The sequence below is a fragment of the Strix uralensis genome, chromosome 15 (genome assembly GCF_047716275.1).
Source record: "Strix uralensis isolate ZFMK-TIS-50842 chromosome 15, bStrUra1, whole genome shotgun sequence".
Lineage (NCBI taxonomy): Eukaryota > Metazoa > Chordata > Aves > Strigiformes > Strigidae > Strix > Strix uralensis.
In genome coordinates this window covers 284,018-302,432 of record NC_133986.1, presented here as the reverse complement: position 1 = coordinate 302,432, position 18,415 = coordinate 284,018, and the positions used below count along the sequence as shown (strand labels likewise).

Genomic DNA, 18,415 nt, shown 5'->3' with positions numbered 1-18,415 from the left:
ACTAAAAGTGGCTCTTGATTTTTTGGTCTCTTGTCATAGGGATCCAAACTTTGGAAGATTTTTATCAATGGAGCAAAAAACACTTTTGGGGGTCTGATGTTCAAATATATACTGGTTTGCAAAAAAAGAAAGAGTACCTTACTATCAACAACCAGCTGAAGTTTGAATTTATGTATCTGCAAAGACAAAGCATGTGTTAATTTCTATCTTTTTCATGACAAAAATGATGCAGGCTGAATAAACATATTTTTAAAGTTCCAAACAGTTGTGAAGTAATAGCTGAACAGGACACAAGTTACCCTTCATTTCCAGTCTCTTTAATACCTTACTGCTTAAGAAAATCAGTTTGCTTCCCACCCAACTATTAGTGAAATTTCAACTGTGCTATATTTGAAAATTACACAGAAAATTTTCCAGAACATTTATTGTTTCCATTCAATGACAAACTAAGTGTGACTGGAATAGGTTTGTTATAGGGCACTTCTACATCTTGGTTAGTAGAAGCTATGGTCAACCTAAGATGTGCGATCTGACTAACCTCAACTGCTGTAGTGCTGAAGTTGCCAGATTCAGAAACACTCCTGATCACATCCTAACTCCATACCATCTTTTCCTGGTGGCTAAATACCAATCAAATAGCATCCTGTCCCTGGGGAAGGCTCCCTGACTGCACTCTGAGAAGTAGACAGCATGCAGAGTGATTTTTCCATGTTCTAGTACAGCATGATCATGACAGAAAACAGAGCATCCAGACAAAAAGAATTACTCCCGGCAATATTTGAGGGTTAGGAGCTAGGGTAAAGTTTAGGAAGAACTGCCTTCCAAGCTCAGACATCTTGTTTATTTGGACTATCAGCTCCGTCCTTCTCTTGTGTGCCAAGCAGGCACCACATGCCTTTTCTCCCACACTGCCTGAAAACCTCTGGTATCGGTCAGCTGATGGGTTGCTGAGATTAATTATACCGTTAGGGATTATGGCTGTTTACAACTTTGTTGTCAGGCTTCAGGATTTACTCTTATAAAAACACACTCTTCCCGACTCAGCCAATTCATGTGTGCTTTGGCATTAGCTCTTTAGGTTAAAAACTGTCCTATTGTTATGCATAGTGCGTCTGGCACAATAGGTCATCAGCCTGGAGCACCGAAAATAATTGCCTCTCTCTTTTTACTATCAGGAGAGGCACTGAACTACAGTAAAGAAAAGCAAAGCCCACAGTGGTGAAAAACTGTAGAAACGTTTAAAAGGGAAAAGTTGACTGCAAAGTCTATAGAGCTTTTGTTTTTATTCCTTTAAGGAAGTTGGTGTAGGCCTGGAATTCAAACCTGAAAGAAAAATTGACTGGGAATGCTGAAAAATGTGGGAGTCAATTTGTAAGAGGAAGTGATACACTGAATTGCTTTACTTTATAGGATTCCTCTTTTACAAATTACTTTCTTCTAATGTGCCAAAGCATTCCCTTAGAGACAGAACTTTCAAAAAGAGGAGTAAAATATACGGGGAAAGGATAGAGATTTCTCCTGCCAAACGCCCAATCCTTTCTGTCATATTCTTTGTTTCTTCCTCCTGAAATACTCTTCACCAATATTCTTATCTAACCTGAATTCGTCCTGTCTAATCTCCACTACAGGTCCTGCCGACATCAACACACAGCATCAGTTTACCAAAACAGCTTCTTCCACTCGCGTCTGAGTGGAAGCAGGACAGAAAAATCACACAGGTCTCTCCACTCCGAAAGAAAGTCTAGTACGAATACAGCCCTCACAGCTAAGACACATATAATTAACTCAGCTTGTCCTTAAACACTAAGCAGTCTAAGTCAGTCTGCCTTATTTATTCAGCAAGTATGTTTTCCTTTAGAGGGTTAGCTAGCACAACGTGGAAGCACAACCTTTGACTTGGGAGTTTTGCAAGAATAACTGGTAAGATACCAGTAAGAGAAATAATTTAAAAAATACTGCAGCTTTTCCTGACTGAGCTAGTTCTGAATGCCTTGCAGCAAACCAACTAGTATGAAAGAGGAAAGAATACTCACATTTGTACAGTGGTCAGAAAATGTCCTGGGAAACGAGAAGAAGAACTGAAGTTATTTCTTTGCTAAGTCAAAACCACCATTCCAGACACCGTTTCCAGAAACTATTAGCAATGAAATTTAAGAAAAAACCCCTTAAACGTTCATGTCAAATAATACATCTTTAATTTCTAAAAGGTGATAAGTACTAAGAAACTGATCTAGTTGACAGGCAATTAATCCTCCTTGCATAGTACATTTATCTCCATGGGATATCAAGAATTACAACACTTCAGGAAAACTGGCACCTAAGTGAGCAAGCAGCCTCAATCCTACACAAAAGTTACAATCTCAATGTTTCCAAGGTTTACTTTGTAATGCATCCAGAGAACAATCTTTGCTTTGTCCACATCTATCCCACAGTACTGTATTCTTTCACCGGACTTTTCAGCTGGCCATCTGTATGAAAAACATAAAAAGCTGCAACCCACACTGATACAGTAATTCACAATAAATTAGCTTCATTCTATTCAAACTTGGCCTTTTTGAGGTCAAATACCTCAAGGTACATAGTTATGAACTTTATCTTTTAAGGAAAATGTGTACCTCACAATACTTATAAAATGATTACTTGATTAACACTTCATCCAGAAGATGTTTAATCCTTCCCTTGAGAAGGTAAAAGGCGAGGCTTCAGGTTCAGAAGTGCTCTTGACACTCATCTAAAATAAGCACTGAATCTTACATGAAGCCAAAAAAATTTTGACTTGCTTAACAAGCTTACTAACAAGACAAGAATAAAGACACTTTTTCATATAAAAAAAATTAAAGTTACATTTTACTGTGTTAGAGGTATCTACAACAGATTTTCTTCCTTTACTGAATACTAGGTGAAGAAGAGCATTGTACTTATATCATCATTAATTAATCCCTTTTTTCTAGTAGCCTGTGTCCTGATTTTCAAAAGCACTGATTATCAGCATATCCTAGGTACTGAATGGTAGCAGCAGGCACTCAGAACTGTTGAAAATAGACTATTAGTACTTGTACTTATGCTGCAAATGCAGCATCTGAAAATATTCGTCTTGAAAACAGGTAGTTTACTTTTTAGTCATAATTGGTTGACTAATTACTATTTTAATCATTCTTGTAGTGTTTTAGAATGTTTAAAATAACTATTAACACTAATTACTTAATACATTATAGTGGATTATGATCAAAATTAATGTCAAAAATTTAAGTTGATGATAAATAAACTTTGGAAAAATTTGTACAAGGCTGTAAATAAATAATTTGAACTTCAGTCTCATTAAAAAGTAAAACAGTATGTCACACAACAATATCATCCTATCTAGACAATACAATCTTGCTATATTTTATTGCATAATAATTTGAGAGTAACATCTTAAGTAAAACATGTAAAGAAACAAAATCATAAGATTTACTTCCTTTAATATTGAACAACCAAAGTTTCTCCTTTGTACATAATCCAATTTAAAGATAATATGGTTAGCAGTTCCAGCATTAACAGCCTGTATTTACAATGAATGAGATGGGGTGGATAATCTAAAGAGTACTCAAACCTGTATGAAGCAAATCAAAATACAAAGATTTACAGTAGGCTCAAAATCCAAGATTCTTCCATTTATGGAATGCAATTTAAAAGGCTTTGTCATCCTTATTACTTGTAAGGGTTCCTGAAATGATTATATTTAATAGTATTTTTAACATTTGAAATCTTCAGTAATGCCTTCATTATTTGTACATGACATTAGAAATTAATTCCAATACTTCTATTTAATTTTTCACTTGCTTGTAGACCAGTCTGAAATCTGATGAAAGGATAACAAGGAAATTTACTATATAATCCTAATTCCATATTCCTGAATATACAACAGTTGGAAGTAGATGATGTCAGTCCATTCCAAGGGTTATGTACACAAAACTTACAAAATGTTCTTCGCTCTTGCATAAAATGTGTACACAGTATCAATGAGCGGGGAACTTCAAAGTTTTTATGGGTTGCTGCTGGCATGGACCTTTGTTGATTGAAAATAAAATACCTTTCACTCTATTGTTCTGGTAGCAGTTTTAGAAGTTAATCATCAATCCCTGGTGTTTCACCCTGTTGTATTCTGGAGGCTATTCTAATGGCTTCTTCCAGAGACTGCTGCTCTCCAAGCTGAAACAAATGCATTTAAACATAAATAAATCCAAAATGTTACATATGAATATAAATGTGTTTAAAAAAAAAAAAATTAAACCAAAGATCTGGATACAGATCAATACTTTAGCACGAATAAGTGTGATCAGTAATGTCACACCTCTTCTGGGTAATATATACTAGCACCTATCTAATCAGCATGACAATTAAGATAGCTTCTGATAGCAGATTAAACTGAGTTTCTATGTATCTACCGAATACATTTTCTTCAAAGAATTGCTGCATGGTAAACACATTTCATGACACACAAAGTAGATGATATTTCAGCTTGGCAGACATAAAGCTAAGATAAAGCTTTAAAAAGTCTTGGTGGCTGTTGAATTACATTTTAACACTGGTAAAGCAAACAAACATCTTAATTTTTCTTAACTCTCTTGCAGAAAGTCCGCTCTTTGGAACACCATATGACAATATATATAAAAAGTGCCTACTTACTGCAGAATCCTGACTGTATAAAAAAGCAGTCATGATGACACTGTTTGATTCTACAGTAGTTCAGAGAGGAAATTATCTTGTAGTTGCAACTACAAAGCCATCAATGTATCTGGCACTGTCAGAAGCAACATCAACCAACTCTGAATAAAGACAACTGGACACAATTTTGGGAAAGAATCCATGGAGTTTTATAATATATACACCATGAACATACATCCAGTTATGGGGACACTGAAGACAACCTCAACCTAACAAAAACATAAAGCTGGCCATTACCTATTGGCTCGGGAGAAAGATGTATGAGAGTGTGAAAAGTAAAACCAGATTATTTGACAAATGGATAGACCTAGTGGGACAGTTCTAAATATCGCTTGTAACTTGTTTTTACAGTCACTGCATATCACATTCTGGAGCCACTCAAATCCAGAAGAGCTCTGTTACCACCTCCTTAGGACTTCAATCTATCAGGCTACTGGCTTTATCAGCATTTAGAAACCAAATGGATTCATTTATTAGTATCAAAGTAGAAAAGAGAAACAATCAAGAACTCAGGAATAATCAACAATATCTTATTTTTGATTTCTCTCTCTTCTGTTTGTATTGTATATTTTAAGTTTAATTAATATAAAGATACTTCACCAAAAGCTTCACCGCTGGTAACAAGAGAGGGGCATGTGCAGAGTGCCTATGTTTTCCTTTCATTCGAAGGACACAATGCTGAGGGTGCAAGTTACTTTTTTTTTCCTTCCTGTCATGCAGACAATTGGCTTCTGATATGCTTTCTCTTACATGCAGTTTTGATTACTGTCAACTTAGCTCAAAACACAGGAATTCAGAATTAAGAGCTTCTCGACTGACAATCAGCATCTGACCTGCTATTTTCCATTTAACAAAGGAGAAAATAACAATCTCTCATTTCTGCTTGAAGATATTAACACAATCCCTTTGATTCTGAGCTCTCAAGAGAGTACCGTGCATACCTACACTTGACTGCAGCATTAATCCTGAGACTCAAATGCTCAAACGTTTTGATCTCATATTAGTTTCAGCAAATATGAACAGTTTGAAGGAACCAGACTTAAACTGCTGTTACGTGCAAAGTATATTTTACCCCTTAGAAATTAAATTTTTGAGTGCATTTTTGACATTTCTTTTTCTATTTGCAGCTATTTCCAAGAACCTTCCAACAACACATATTAACTTCCACTGCTTAATAACAATTTGTTTAGAATCTCTTTCGAGCATCTCCTCTGCATAGCCACACTGGTGTTTTTCTATATTGGTATTTGTCAGAGCTAAGGCCCATCACACAAACCATACTCAAGACAGTTGCATATACTTAGCTCCCTTTGAAATTCATAGGGTATATCACATCCATGAAAATTATCCTCCTCCTAATATATATATAAAGTATACTGTTTCAGGGCATATGGGTCCTGTGATTTTCCATGTTCTCTAGAGCAAAATGTGTGTCTGTGGTGATACCCAGACAATAGGATCAAACCCACGAAGTGTTGAGTCCCAATTCCACAGTAGATTTGAATACAAAAGTAGCTTCATTACATTCCCACTGGACATTTATGCACATAGTTAAGCACAGCATGAAAAGGGCTATGAGGTGGACCAAAAGTGTTAGGCACTTTGCAGGACTGATACTACTATGCAACCCAAAATTTAAACTAATTCAACTTCTTTTATGTCATACTGAGTTTAAAATTGGCTTCTGTCACTGGAGTGGCAGTTTCCCTGAGATCATTTAAATGACATTATAGTCAAGGGTCAAATGAAGAGATGGATTTTTAAAACATGGAATCTTCCAGATTTAAAATTTCCAAAAGCTTCTATTAGTCTACTATCATATCATATGTAACAAAAAAAAAAAAAATTACACATAGTTAATTTAATGTTTGAGTAAGGTAGCCCACTGGCCATTGTTTCTTCTAGAAGTTTTGTTCAACGTTCCATCCAGTCAAGCCAAGCTTCCCTCTGAATAAACTGTTCACAAAAATGCTTGTCTAGGTTTTGGTTACTTTCTAGATAAAAGCTTAATTTGTGCTTGGTTTCCACCTTCTTTTAAATTAGCCCAATTTAAACTAAACTCTTTCATACCTAGAAATTACTCTTTCATTACAGTGTTTGGAAATGTGAGGAACTATTTACAGAGACTGTTGCTTGCACTGTGCTGGCTTGACACATAAACAGAAGGTTAGTATTTCCAGAGATTTCTGATTAATCTTTCTATGTAACTCTTTACATTTCTTCACTATTAGGATTTCAAGGTTCATAAATTCAGCAATTTTTATCTGTGTAAGTTCAGAGCAATTTACCCTTGAGAGTTTGGCTTGGTATGTATCAGCTCTATATGTAATGCTGAAGGATGAATGAAAGTGCTTTTCCACTGAAAACCTGTGACTCCATGAATGACTCAGCTGACCTGAAGGTTGGCCCTCCCCTAACCTCCCCCTTTTTTGGAAGTTCTACAAGTAGATTTGGAAAATCAGGTGCTTATTAGCCCTCTTCCTAATCCTATATATTATTTAGAATCTGAGATCATATGATTATGGACTAATACAACTATTTTTTCAGGGGAGTCAAGCTTTGAATCATGTTGTCACATGACTAAGAGCTTCCAGCTCTGGAAGAAACACTCCAAAAATAATTTATCACCATCTTACCTGTACTGCAATTTGTGTTCCATTGGATGTAGCCAACAATGTAACAGGTCTAGTTTCTGTAGTCACTAAATGGTGCCCATGTTGCTGATGTCCCATTTCTGATGAGGCACTATGAAACGCTGCTAAGTCTTGAGCCACTATAGCAACCTTCAAAACCAGAGGAAGAGAATCAGCCAGGATGACAGATGTGTTACCGATCTCATACAATGATATCTTCAAAGTTAGAGTTAAATTTGAAGCTGTGATGATTCATAAGCATAACTTCATTGCGCAAAAGCAAAATTTTTTAAGAAGGTTTGCCATCACTGTGTTCTCAAAGTTATCTATTACCTCTCAGAGTATAAATATCCTCAGAACTGCACAGAAGTTCAATAAATGTGCCTATAAGCCTGTGATTAGTTATACATACAGAGCACAGCGATTAGTAAGTATCTTTGTTTTCATGTGGTGCATTTTTAGAACAGTGGAATGCATTTTAACTTAAAGATTAAGAATTATATCACTATATTTCTACTAAAAAAGCTACTGTATGTGTATATTAAAAACAAAACTGTAAATATATAGTTAAACAAGTATTTCCTCTCTGCCAAATAAATTACAGTCCCATAATATTAAGTGATAAAGTTACAGTTCATACTGGATTCTAGTCTTAGCTCTGTCACTCATTTACTATGTGACTTCAGGGAAAACACACACCATTTCTAGGTCTTATTTTACATGCACCTAAATGAATTATGGACTGGTACCTCAGAATTTTTTCTTGGTGCCTAATTATTGTTTGTAAAACATTCTGCCATATGTTGATGCAAAGGAGTAGAACACATCATACTCTTATGAGGAGAATGCTATGGCCAAACCTCGAAAACCGCTTTACTTGGATAAATCTATGTAAATAACAGAACTGTGAAAGCTTAGATGCCTATTTTATATCATCTTACAAACGAAGATGACACATGTACACAGGATATCTTACCTGCTGTCCTTCAGTGCCTTCTGCAGTAACCATCGCTACGGAATGTGTTCCTGCAGAAGAGATGACAGCGTCGTGGGCAGGGACTGTGATGGTGGTGCCATCTTGTGTTACCATAGTGATGGTATTGCCAATGGCCTGCATATCTGCCTGGGATATGTTGACCTGAAACACAAAATAATTGCTGAAGTAAAAAATGAAGGTTTGATTGCGGCTGAAGTCAGACCTGAGTCTTAGCTTTTGGCTACATAACATATGTTTTTAAGTAAGGTTTGAAAAAAATGATGATGTGTGTTTGAAGTGCAACAGCATTTATCGAAGAAATTCCTGCTAGTTGATTCAGCAGGAATACTCCTGCTAGATCAATTTCTTCATTTGAAAGAAAGTGTGTAGCAATTCAGAACAAAAAGGCAACTTGTTCATAATTAGCAGGAAAAGATATTTTTAGTCATGTTAACAAGTAACGTACTGGCCAGAAGATCTAGTAGCCATTATTCCACTTCCTAACAAGCGTGCTCACGCATTCCTTAAGAATCACCATCACTCTTTGGTCAAGTCCCCATCTTAGACAAATAGCCCTTATTGCATTCATTTTACTGATTGGGATCTAATATTCCATGACCTTTCACACTTACCTGTTTACAGAAATAAAATGATGGCTCTCAGTACTAAGATAAAGGATGCACACTTGCCCCCAGAGTCTACAACTCCATGTTAGTCGGATCATATCCCAAATAACTGCATGATAGGTTATCTATGCATGTGTCTTACATAATGGACAATATGACTCAAGGTAGTACCACCTGATATACTTTCATCTTAATGGAATTACTAAAGAGACCTATAAGGGCTTAGAATTTAAACCTCGAATGAACAATTCATAAAAATTTAATGATATAATTTACTGATTTCTCCAGTATAAATGCATAAGGGCATCAGATACGTGATTTAATGTCTGATTTACAAGGTAATAAAACATCCCAGAACTAAAGTCAAGCTGAAGGATAGTTTAAATAAATCCAAGAATTCCATGTCAAGGCTTCTACACACCTTCATTTTAGAGAATAAAAATGCCAGTTACTTAGTATTGCTGGAATGTTCAGGGCTGGCAGTATAACAGTCCCCTTTAATATTTCATTTCCAGTTTTAATTTAGAAGATATTTTTCATATGCTACTGGCATTTCAGCTACCTTTCCAGCTGAGATATAAACTTTTCCCCATATGCCTTCTGATATATTGCCATAGCTAAAGAAGAGAGTTCTGTTGAAATCCCCTCCCAATGAAATTTCATATGTAATCTTTAAAAAATATATCCATGGGAATCCTTAAAAAATACATCCATAGGAATTTTTAAGTGGAGGTAGAATCAAAGCATTCATTATCCTCTTGTTTATGGAGGCCCAACTCTAAACATATCCTGACCCAGCTCCAAAGAAGCTTCTTTTCTTAAGAAACCCATATATATATTTATCAAGAATCCTAACTGATTTTAGAAAGCATACGGAATATCTGCCTCAATTGTCAACATATTTCTGTCAGCTCTTTAACACCATGGTTACTTACATGTTGGGTTCCATCCTGGGATATTAGTGCTACTTGTTGACCTAACCCTGACTGAGTAACTGTAGCAACCTGTGCAGAAATTACGTCTTCTCCCTCTACACCCGTCACGTATGTTATCTGGGATCCTTTGAGAACATCTTCACCTTGACCTATTTGATAGAAAGAAGGCAAGAGGGTAGTTTACATACTCTAAATGCTGTCAGGAAAGCAAATGACAAGGATTAAGTGCCTGCCTGGTTTGAAGGTTTTAAACACTCCAATAAAAAATTTTAATGGAAAGATGAGAAAAATCAAAGAAGGAAAGATACCAAAAGCAAGTCAGAAAGTCTGGTGTTTTGGGAACACAGGATATAATCTTCTAGAATGAGTTTAACACACTTAAACACCACACATAAAGAAATTACACATGTAGTTTATAAGCAAATATTAAAATGGTGACAAACATTTCCAAATCATTCATTAAGTGTGGACCTCTCCATACAAGAAGTTCCATGCAAACACAACTGGCAGCTTCTTAAAAGTTATTAATTAACAAACATATAGAAAAACACAGTGATGCCTTTGTGTGAAGATTTAAGTTCACTATCTTAATAAATGTTTAACCTCAGCAAATTTATCTTATCATTCCCTTAAAAGAAGGGATTAGACTATAGCAAATCTTCTTGAGACGCATCAGTGCAGTTTCCCACATACATGTAGTAAAACAAATTTTCTGAGCAAAAAACCTTGCGCGTGCATTTCCCATCTTCAATCACATCTAAAAATCACAATTAGACAAGTGGCATTTGTCATACCACAGTACTTCCTTCAGTCTTTTACAGTCATAGGATTCAATATTCATGATACCATGAAAAACATATTCTAAGGAGTACTGTAGCACATGAGCTTATTTTCTTCTTTGCCTCTAGGACACTTTACAGAAACTGCTATTAACCACAGCGAAACAGCTGTGCTGAAAATCAGGGTGCTGCAAAGACAGATTTTTCCTTTTCTCAAGGCAATGCCTCTCCTCCTGCATAAAAGACCATGTAACACCAACCATGGTGTTATACATACTCTTACAAAAATCCCCAAGAAAAATCCAGTAGGTTGCAAACATAAACATTTTAGACTCTCACAGGTCCCTTCCCACATTCATGTTTATAGCAGGTTTGCTGGGACTGCAACTCAAATTTCTCTTATCCCCAGGACTGCTATAAATGCGTTTATGATCTGGTCAATTACTCTCCCAGTTTCTGTTTACAAGTTGCCTACCACACTAGAAAGTCCTACAAAGACGTTAAATAACTTTATTAAGTACTTCAGATTTTTATCTATGCTTTCATTTCCTTGGCTATAAAAAAACCAGCAAAATATTACCCAGCCCATTTTTTTTTTACAAGAGATTCAAAGACTGAAACTCTAACCTGGAGGTGGCTCAAAAAAAGCCTCTTGTTCTTCTTCAATGGGCTCTGTGTCATTGTGTGCTGTCCGCTTGTGCATAGCAAGTGTAGAAATCTGCTTGTATGTTTTCCCGCAGTGATTACAGTTATATGGTTTGGAATGAGTATGTACAACATGATGTTTGTATAAACTGGAATACTCTGTAAAACGTTTATCACACCCAGGAACTGTACAGACGTAGGGCTTCTCCCCTGTATTGAAAAACAAAAGGGATAAAGAGAACTTTATCCAGGACACACAGAAAAAATTGTCAACAAATGATATTTAGTGACACACCTTCACTACCAACCATATTTTATTTTCAAAAGCAGCAGTGAAGCTCAAGCTCACAAAGTTTATCAATGCAGCCTCTCACTGTTTTTGGGGTGGGTTTTTTGTTTTGTCTTTTTTTTTTTTTTTTAAAAAAAACCTACTGCCAGTGAGAGTTGGGCCCTTTATTCTCCCTATCACTCCATCTAAAACATCCTTCTGATGAGGACAGAAGGATACATGCTGAAAACTGTGATGTCAGTTTGGCACTGATTGAGAATTTTGTTCATTTATTACTGGAAGCCCCATACTTTTCCTCAGTGATCAGGTATGTCAATACACTAGTACAGTTTCACTTTTGAGTCTTTAAGCTCTGAAGAAATCTATAGGAAGCATATGTTTAAACAATTATGGTTTCATGTAACACCACCTTTCATTTAAAAATCAATGAAACAAATGTCCAAATTACATTATAAACTAAAAGGTAATTTGAGATACAAAATGTGCCTCTATGAAACTTGTCTGTTCTTCTGCTTCTGTAAAATATATAAGGCTACCAAGATGATATGGCTATCACCGGCTTTTACATTTTAGAACTTCTGAATTTGTGCTGATTATTTCTGCTGACTAACCCTGCCAATCAAGTTGGATAAGTATTTTCACCTCTGTCTATAAAAAGGTTTTGACCACCACTCCAGCAGCAAGGAAAATACAGCCGGGATCAAGGATGGCTCACAGTGGTAAGCCAAGTCAAGCTCAGACTTGTGCTTTACTGTTATTTAAGAAACAGCTCACAATGGAGGCAAGCCCCAGAACCATATCAAGGATCGAGCACAATGTCCACTGAAGACAAGGTTTTGCATTCATTTTAAAGAACACTGTATCCAAACCAAAATTATTCTGCCTTGACAGCAAGGCAGGAAACCTAACTGCTTAACTATCCTCAGCTGACGGGAGACAAGGCCCAAACAAAAGTACCAAGCCAGGTCATGTAAACATGACTCTACACAATTACAATGCACTGAAACAAGTGTTCTCAAGGGGAATGACACAGCCTCTCCCAAGCAGATTACACTTCAAAATACAAAACATCGCTCATATACCTGTGTGTATTCTCACATGATTCTTATAATTAGTTGCACTGGCAAAAGCTCTCCCACATCCTGGCTCTGTACAGTAATAAGGCCTTTCGCCTGTATGTGTTCTGATGTGAACCTTTCTAATATTAGATGTTGTGAATGACCTGCCACATCCTTCAAATGGACACTTAAAGGGCCTTTCACCTGAAAAAAAAGAAAAGGTACACATGCAAAAGTTATAAAAGAACAGAAGTCCTAAAGTTACCAGACTGAATGTACGAATCTAAAGCTACCTACTTCTCTCTCTTTGAGACCCTCAGTCAGAAATACCATGAACATGTCACTATGGAGTGTTCTACTGTTTAGCCAAAACTGGCAAAATTCAGGAAAATCATACAATCTGTAAGCTAAATTATAAAGCATTTAGATTAGTACTTTATGATGCATAAAACAGACTCAGTTGCTTGGATTAGCTTCCACACTGTCCATATTCTAACATGTATTTAACACCCCTCCAATCATACATACGTTATCCAAAACAAGTATATCATACCATTTGTACATTTGTCAACTGAAATTCATAAAATGAAAAAATACCTTCATGATTTAGCATATAACCAAGATACAAATGGATTAGTAAAACTCATAAAAGTCATTATAAAAACCACTTAACTTTACATGAGAACCACCAACTTTTTAAAGAGACAGCCCTGAAACTTGTTTCAAACCCCAAAACCAAAGCTATCACAGATTCTTTTAAAAATAAGTCTATCTCTGCAATATAAATTTAAGCACAATAACTTACCTCACTGCACCAAAGCATTTCACCATGAACACTAGATAAGGCCAGCCACCGTCTAATACCCCTGACCCTTCAGGTCTATCAAAGCACACAGAGGGGAAGAGTGAAGGGGGTTAACTGGAGAAGTGCGAACCACCTGATGTGCTATCCTGCTGTAATTTCACACTTCCTACAGCTAAGTACATTCTACCCACTGCACTGCTTACCAAAGAGAAGAATCTGAGAGTAAAAGAAGACAGATTACCACTGCAGATACATTAAGTACTTAGAGACAGAAATAAAAAACAAAGTCCTGATAGAGACATTAATACCACAAAACTCCAAAGTAGTTAGCTCCTTGGCAGAGGAAACTATAATTCACTCCTTAGCGCAGCCATTTCGGGAAGGTTTTTCAGCTTCCTGCCAAGGCAGTGTGTGTATTAAGCATACACGCCTCAGTGTTGTGTTACCATGGCTCCCCTAATCCTTGCTTCAGCACAGGACCTCAAATCATGCCTGAAAGTAGCAGGGTTGCAGAGTCAACCCCGCCCAACCACAGATACCACATTAGAAACAAAAAGAGATTGCTCCTAAAGAATGTCCACAAGAATGTCACCCGACCAGTTGGTGAAGACAGCCTTTAAGTTTCTAACTTACTTGTTAGAAAAACGACTTGTTTCCAGGGGACTGAGATTTCTAGCACTAGAAATGCAAAGCAAGTCAGAAGCCTTCAAACCCTACCCCACAGCAGCTATGGAACCATCCACACCAGCTTTTCTGATACCAGAGTAGTATGTCTAGGGAAGTCATGGAGGAACTCGAGGTAAGCATTTGATGGCAACAGAAAGTGAGACTGGACTGCCACTGAAAGAGATGAAAAAATCACTCTTGGCTAAAACATGCAGAAAATGCAGAAAGCACTAACCCTGCTTTACATGATAAAGGAACAAAAAGGTTTCAGAGCCATGGGAGAGAGTGGGCAGAGCCCAGACTTGCCTCCATCGGGTGCACTGTTGCAGCTTGCATAGGGTATGAGCACACACTGCTCCATCCATCTGCACAAAGGACCTGGTGCAATTTTCTTCTCATTCTTTGGATTCCTGCAACTACTCATAAATCTAAAAAAAGACACCGCTGAACTCTGATTTTATTATTAACGTTGTTCCAGTGGGTAAATGGCTACATAGAGCTGGCTCAAGTCTGTTGTCTCAACTGCTAAATTAGATTAAAACAATTAAATTACCTACAACTTCTACGGCCACAAAGAAGTAAAGAAAACAGTCTACAGCTAATCAGGTTGTTGTACATACTACAAAAATACTTCAGTTCATAGTCTGTACTTGATGTACTACATAACATCAAACAGTTCTCTTCTAGAACTGAAAACAGATGACTCCATGTCTTCATCCTAAAGACCAATTTAACACCAAGATAGCACTAATCCCAACAGACTGTCTTTGAATACAGAAATCCGGGAAAGCAGAATTATCTCAATGTAATCTTGACTTTTTATATTTTTTATTGCGTGCTTTTGTTTCCCCTCCGCACTGTTCTTAACCTGAGAAAAAACTATTTCTTTTGTTCTTTTTTTACTCTCTGGGATTCAGAAAGTTCAGTGGAAAAACTTGGTGTTCTAGCAGGGAAGTAAATATACTTAATGGAATAGGTTAGCAAGTGATTAGATTATTCTTCCTACATTTCAGGACCAAAGGAGGCAATGTGCAAACTTTACATGTGTGTGCACCCATAAGAGTTTTGCGGAGTGTAGTGTAAGCTGTCTAGAATTTGTGTTTCGGCTTTCAAATGAATCTTTTTTAGACAAAATGTAAGATTTTGGTTTTTATGCATTTGAAAGTTTTAGTAACAGTTGGTTTTCTATGATTTTTGTTCATTTTTCTGCTGCAAGAAGAGAAAGGAGATCAGGATAACAACGAGCTCTGAACTACCAACCTTCGTGAAGCTGACATGCGAGTTATCTTAAAGCACCCAAACTTAAGAACACTGATGCCATTTCTAAGAGGCAAGCCATGTTATTGAGGAAAAACTCCTTGTTCTGTTACAGCTGCAAATGAAACTGTAAAGGCACCAGGTGACTCAGTGACAGTGTGATACACTGCTTAAGTTAGTGCATTTGCAATGGCAGTATGAACCCTTAAGCACTTTTCCCAAGAAAAGCATGTTAGATTTACAATAAATGCTTACCATCCTGAAATGCTGCTGAGCTCACTGGGCTTCGGAAAGGGAATATACACAGGCTGATTTCATAAGTATAAAGTCACAGAATGATCAAAGAGAAAAAAATCCACCTAAGTGAATTAACAAAAAAATAATGGGTGATAATAGTACCTGTGTGGGTTCGGATATGTTTCTGCAGGTCTCCTGAAGTCTTGAATGATTTGGTGCAATTTTCTTCTGTGCACCGATAAGGCTTTTCACCAGTGTGTGTTCGGACATGACTTTTTAACCCATACCCTGAAGATCAAACAGGATGTTATAATAGTATAAACACAAAATTAGGATACTCGTGAACAATCACCATCAAAAGCTGTGCTCGCCATTTCAATCAGGAAGCTCCCTGATGAGTAAAATTTGCTCTTTCACTCTTCACAAGCTCTTCATTCTACCATACAGAGAGCAACAGAACTCTAGATACAGATTAGAAATTCTTTCATCCTTCATTTATGAAGGAAATACACTCCCATAATGCTTCTCCTTCCCTTCAAAAACATAAACTGTAGTGATTATAACATGGACAAATACTTATTTTGTCTTCTGAAGAATGTGTATGCTTTGTATTCCATCTGGTTTTTATCTCCTACCACTACTGTCATCAAAATGACATTTAATTATTTGCTCGTATAAAAATCAGTATCATTAATGAAGTCAGCAATAAAAGTTCTACTGCTATCTGGGCTCTAAGTTGTTCTAATTATTCTAAACCAAATTATTAACACCACCACATATATAGGTGCCAACTGACAGCAGTCATGGACACTCATTCCCTTTAAGATTACTTTTAGGAACTCATCAAAAACTCAACCAGTCTAAAGTGACCTTTGGATCAGGTCCTATGTAAATTATTTCACAAAGAGCATTTTCCAAAAATTTTCCTTGCTGCACTTCCTTGAAAAGATGGTGGCTAGAGAACCCTGAAACAGCTATTTTAGAAAATGAGCTTGAATTTTACTGGTCTCCACAAGGGATGTATATATCTGCAAAATAAAGTAACAGTCTGTAAGAAGATGGGACCTGCTTTAGTTTCACAGTGTGTTCTCACTACATCCCTAAAACAGCTGAAATTCCCATTTTTGACGTTTTTAAAAATGCAAAGCATGTCTACCAAGCTAAACATTAATTAATTCTTACACCTAAAACAAACTCAGTTTCATGATCCAAACCAGGAGAGTTCTTAATATTTAAACTGAGAGCATTCAGTACTTAAAATGAACTCTATCAAAGGCAAGGATTGCTGAACTACAGTGCTACAATGGCTCTGACCAAAACTATGGTATTAATAGATAAACAGCTGTTTATAGCCATACATCAGTCTGCTGCAATGGAAGAGAATATTTCATTATGTAGTTTTGAAATCCTTTTACAAACATTATGCAATTAAACTTAGGTGCAACCCTTTCAGTGTGGTTTCCCTTTTGAGCTTCGTCATCAGCATTTCTTTTGCTTGTTTCTATTCAAAGAAACAGTATTAAATGTATTAGATCAATTATTTAAAAAAAACCTTAGCTTTTTTAAAAAAAGAGACTAACTTTTCTAAGCGTCATACTAATTTACATTCAAAATAAAAGAATAAATTTGAAAGAAGTTTTGCTCTTTCAATTTCTTCCATGTTTCATTCTTCGTAATTGTATTTTGCACCATCAAGTTAAATCTCAGGGCGAGCACCATATATGAACAGACTAGTCTATGAAATGTAAAGTTCACTTCATGACAAGTATCATTCTTCGATATAAATTTAATGAAGAACATTTAAAACAGCATCTTCCATCCAAGTTCTTTTCAAATTTGGAACAGAAGACCAGGTATTTATCTCTAGCCAACAAGTTCAGCTTCTTATTATCACCTCATTTAACTTACACAATTAGTTTCTTAAGAAAAGCATATTTTTTCAACATAAAATCTGACTGTAGCATGACAGGTGAAGAGTAAGGCAAAGCATCAAGCGTTTCACCTCATTCCTCCTTTAGTAACTTAAGAGTTAAATCCTCTGTCCTTTCTACATGCTATGCTAGCGGAAATGTTGACTTTTTTTTTTTGCAGTTCTCCCAACCAAGTTCTTTACTTAGCAGTTTAAAAAAACGCAGTATTAAAAATTTATTTTATACAAACACTAACAAGCAGCAGGAGCTAGTCTACACAAAATTACCTGTTGCAAAAGCTTTGCCACATCCAGGATGTTCACACTGATACGGTCTGTCTCCTGTGTGTGACCTTTCATGCACCTGTCAAGACATCCAATACAGACTTAATGTAATGTTGTATCTGATTACTTCAAGATAGAAAGAGTTATTCTCAAAGACAATATATTTTAATTTTCTTCCAAAGATTCACATTCAAGTGTCTTATTTTTCAATCAGTGATTTAAAAAGTAATGAAAATGGTAACAATGTTTTCCCTAAAACTTAACGTATCTCTTTCCAAGGTCTAACCTGATCCTTTCAGTCAGTTTTGCAAAAACCATTTCTGTAAATACAGGCAGCGTTGCCATAGTGCAACTACATTAAAGACAGGGTGCAAACTTGCCTCAGAACCCACTCTCTATCTGATTTTTGACTCCACTGAGGGCTTCTAATGATCCTTTTATACTGCAGAAAACCTCTACATCAAGGACACCATTTTAGCACATGATCCATAGAGTCAATTACTCACTGCCTCCAGAGTGTTTTAACAGAGACAAGGCAGCACTGCAAGGAGTTTACCTCATCAGCAAGTGATTACCTCAGCCTGAGCTGGAATGTGAATAGCTCTACA

General features: G+C 36.4%; 1 protein-coding gene across 2 annotated transcripts in view; it reads right to left on the bottom strand.

Moving 5' to 3' along the window:
• Positions 1-2,178: 2,178 nt before the first annotated feature.
• ZNF143 (zinc finger protein 143) overlaps positions 2,179-18,415 on the bottom strand; it is a 42,784-nt gene continuing 26,547 nt past the window's right edge. For both annotated transcript variants that reach the window (XM_074885160.1, XM_074885161.1), the window contains 8 exons: positions 17,811-17,886; positions 15,776-15,901; positions 12,673-12,852; positions 11,284-11,511; positions 9,878-10,026; positions 8,317-8,478; positions 7,344-7,490; positions 2,179-4,191 (listed from right to left, as the gene is read on the bottom strand). In XM_074885160.1, the coding sequence (XP_074741261.1) occupies positions 4,108-4,191; positions 7,344-7,490; positions 8,317-8,478; positions 9,878-10,026; positions 11,284-11,511; positions 12,673-12,852; positions 15,776-15,901; positions 17,811-17,886 (1,152 nt within the window). In that variant the 3' untranslated portion in view covers positions 2,179-4,107. The remainder of the gene's footprint in view (positions 4,192-7,343; positions 7,491-8,316; positions 8,479-9,877; positions 10,027-11,283; positions 11,512-12,672; positions 12,853-15,775; positions 15,902-17,810; positions 17,887-18,415) is intronic.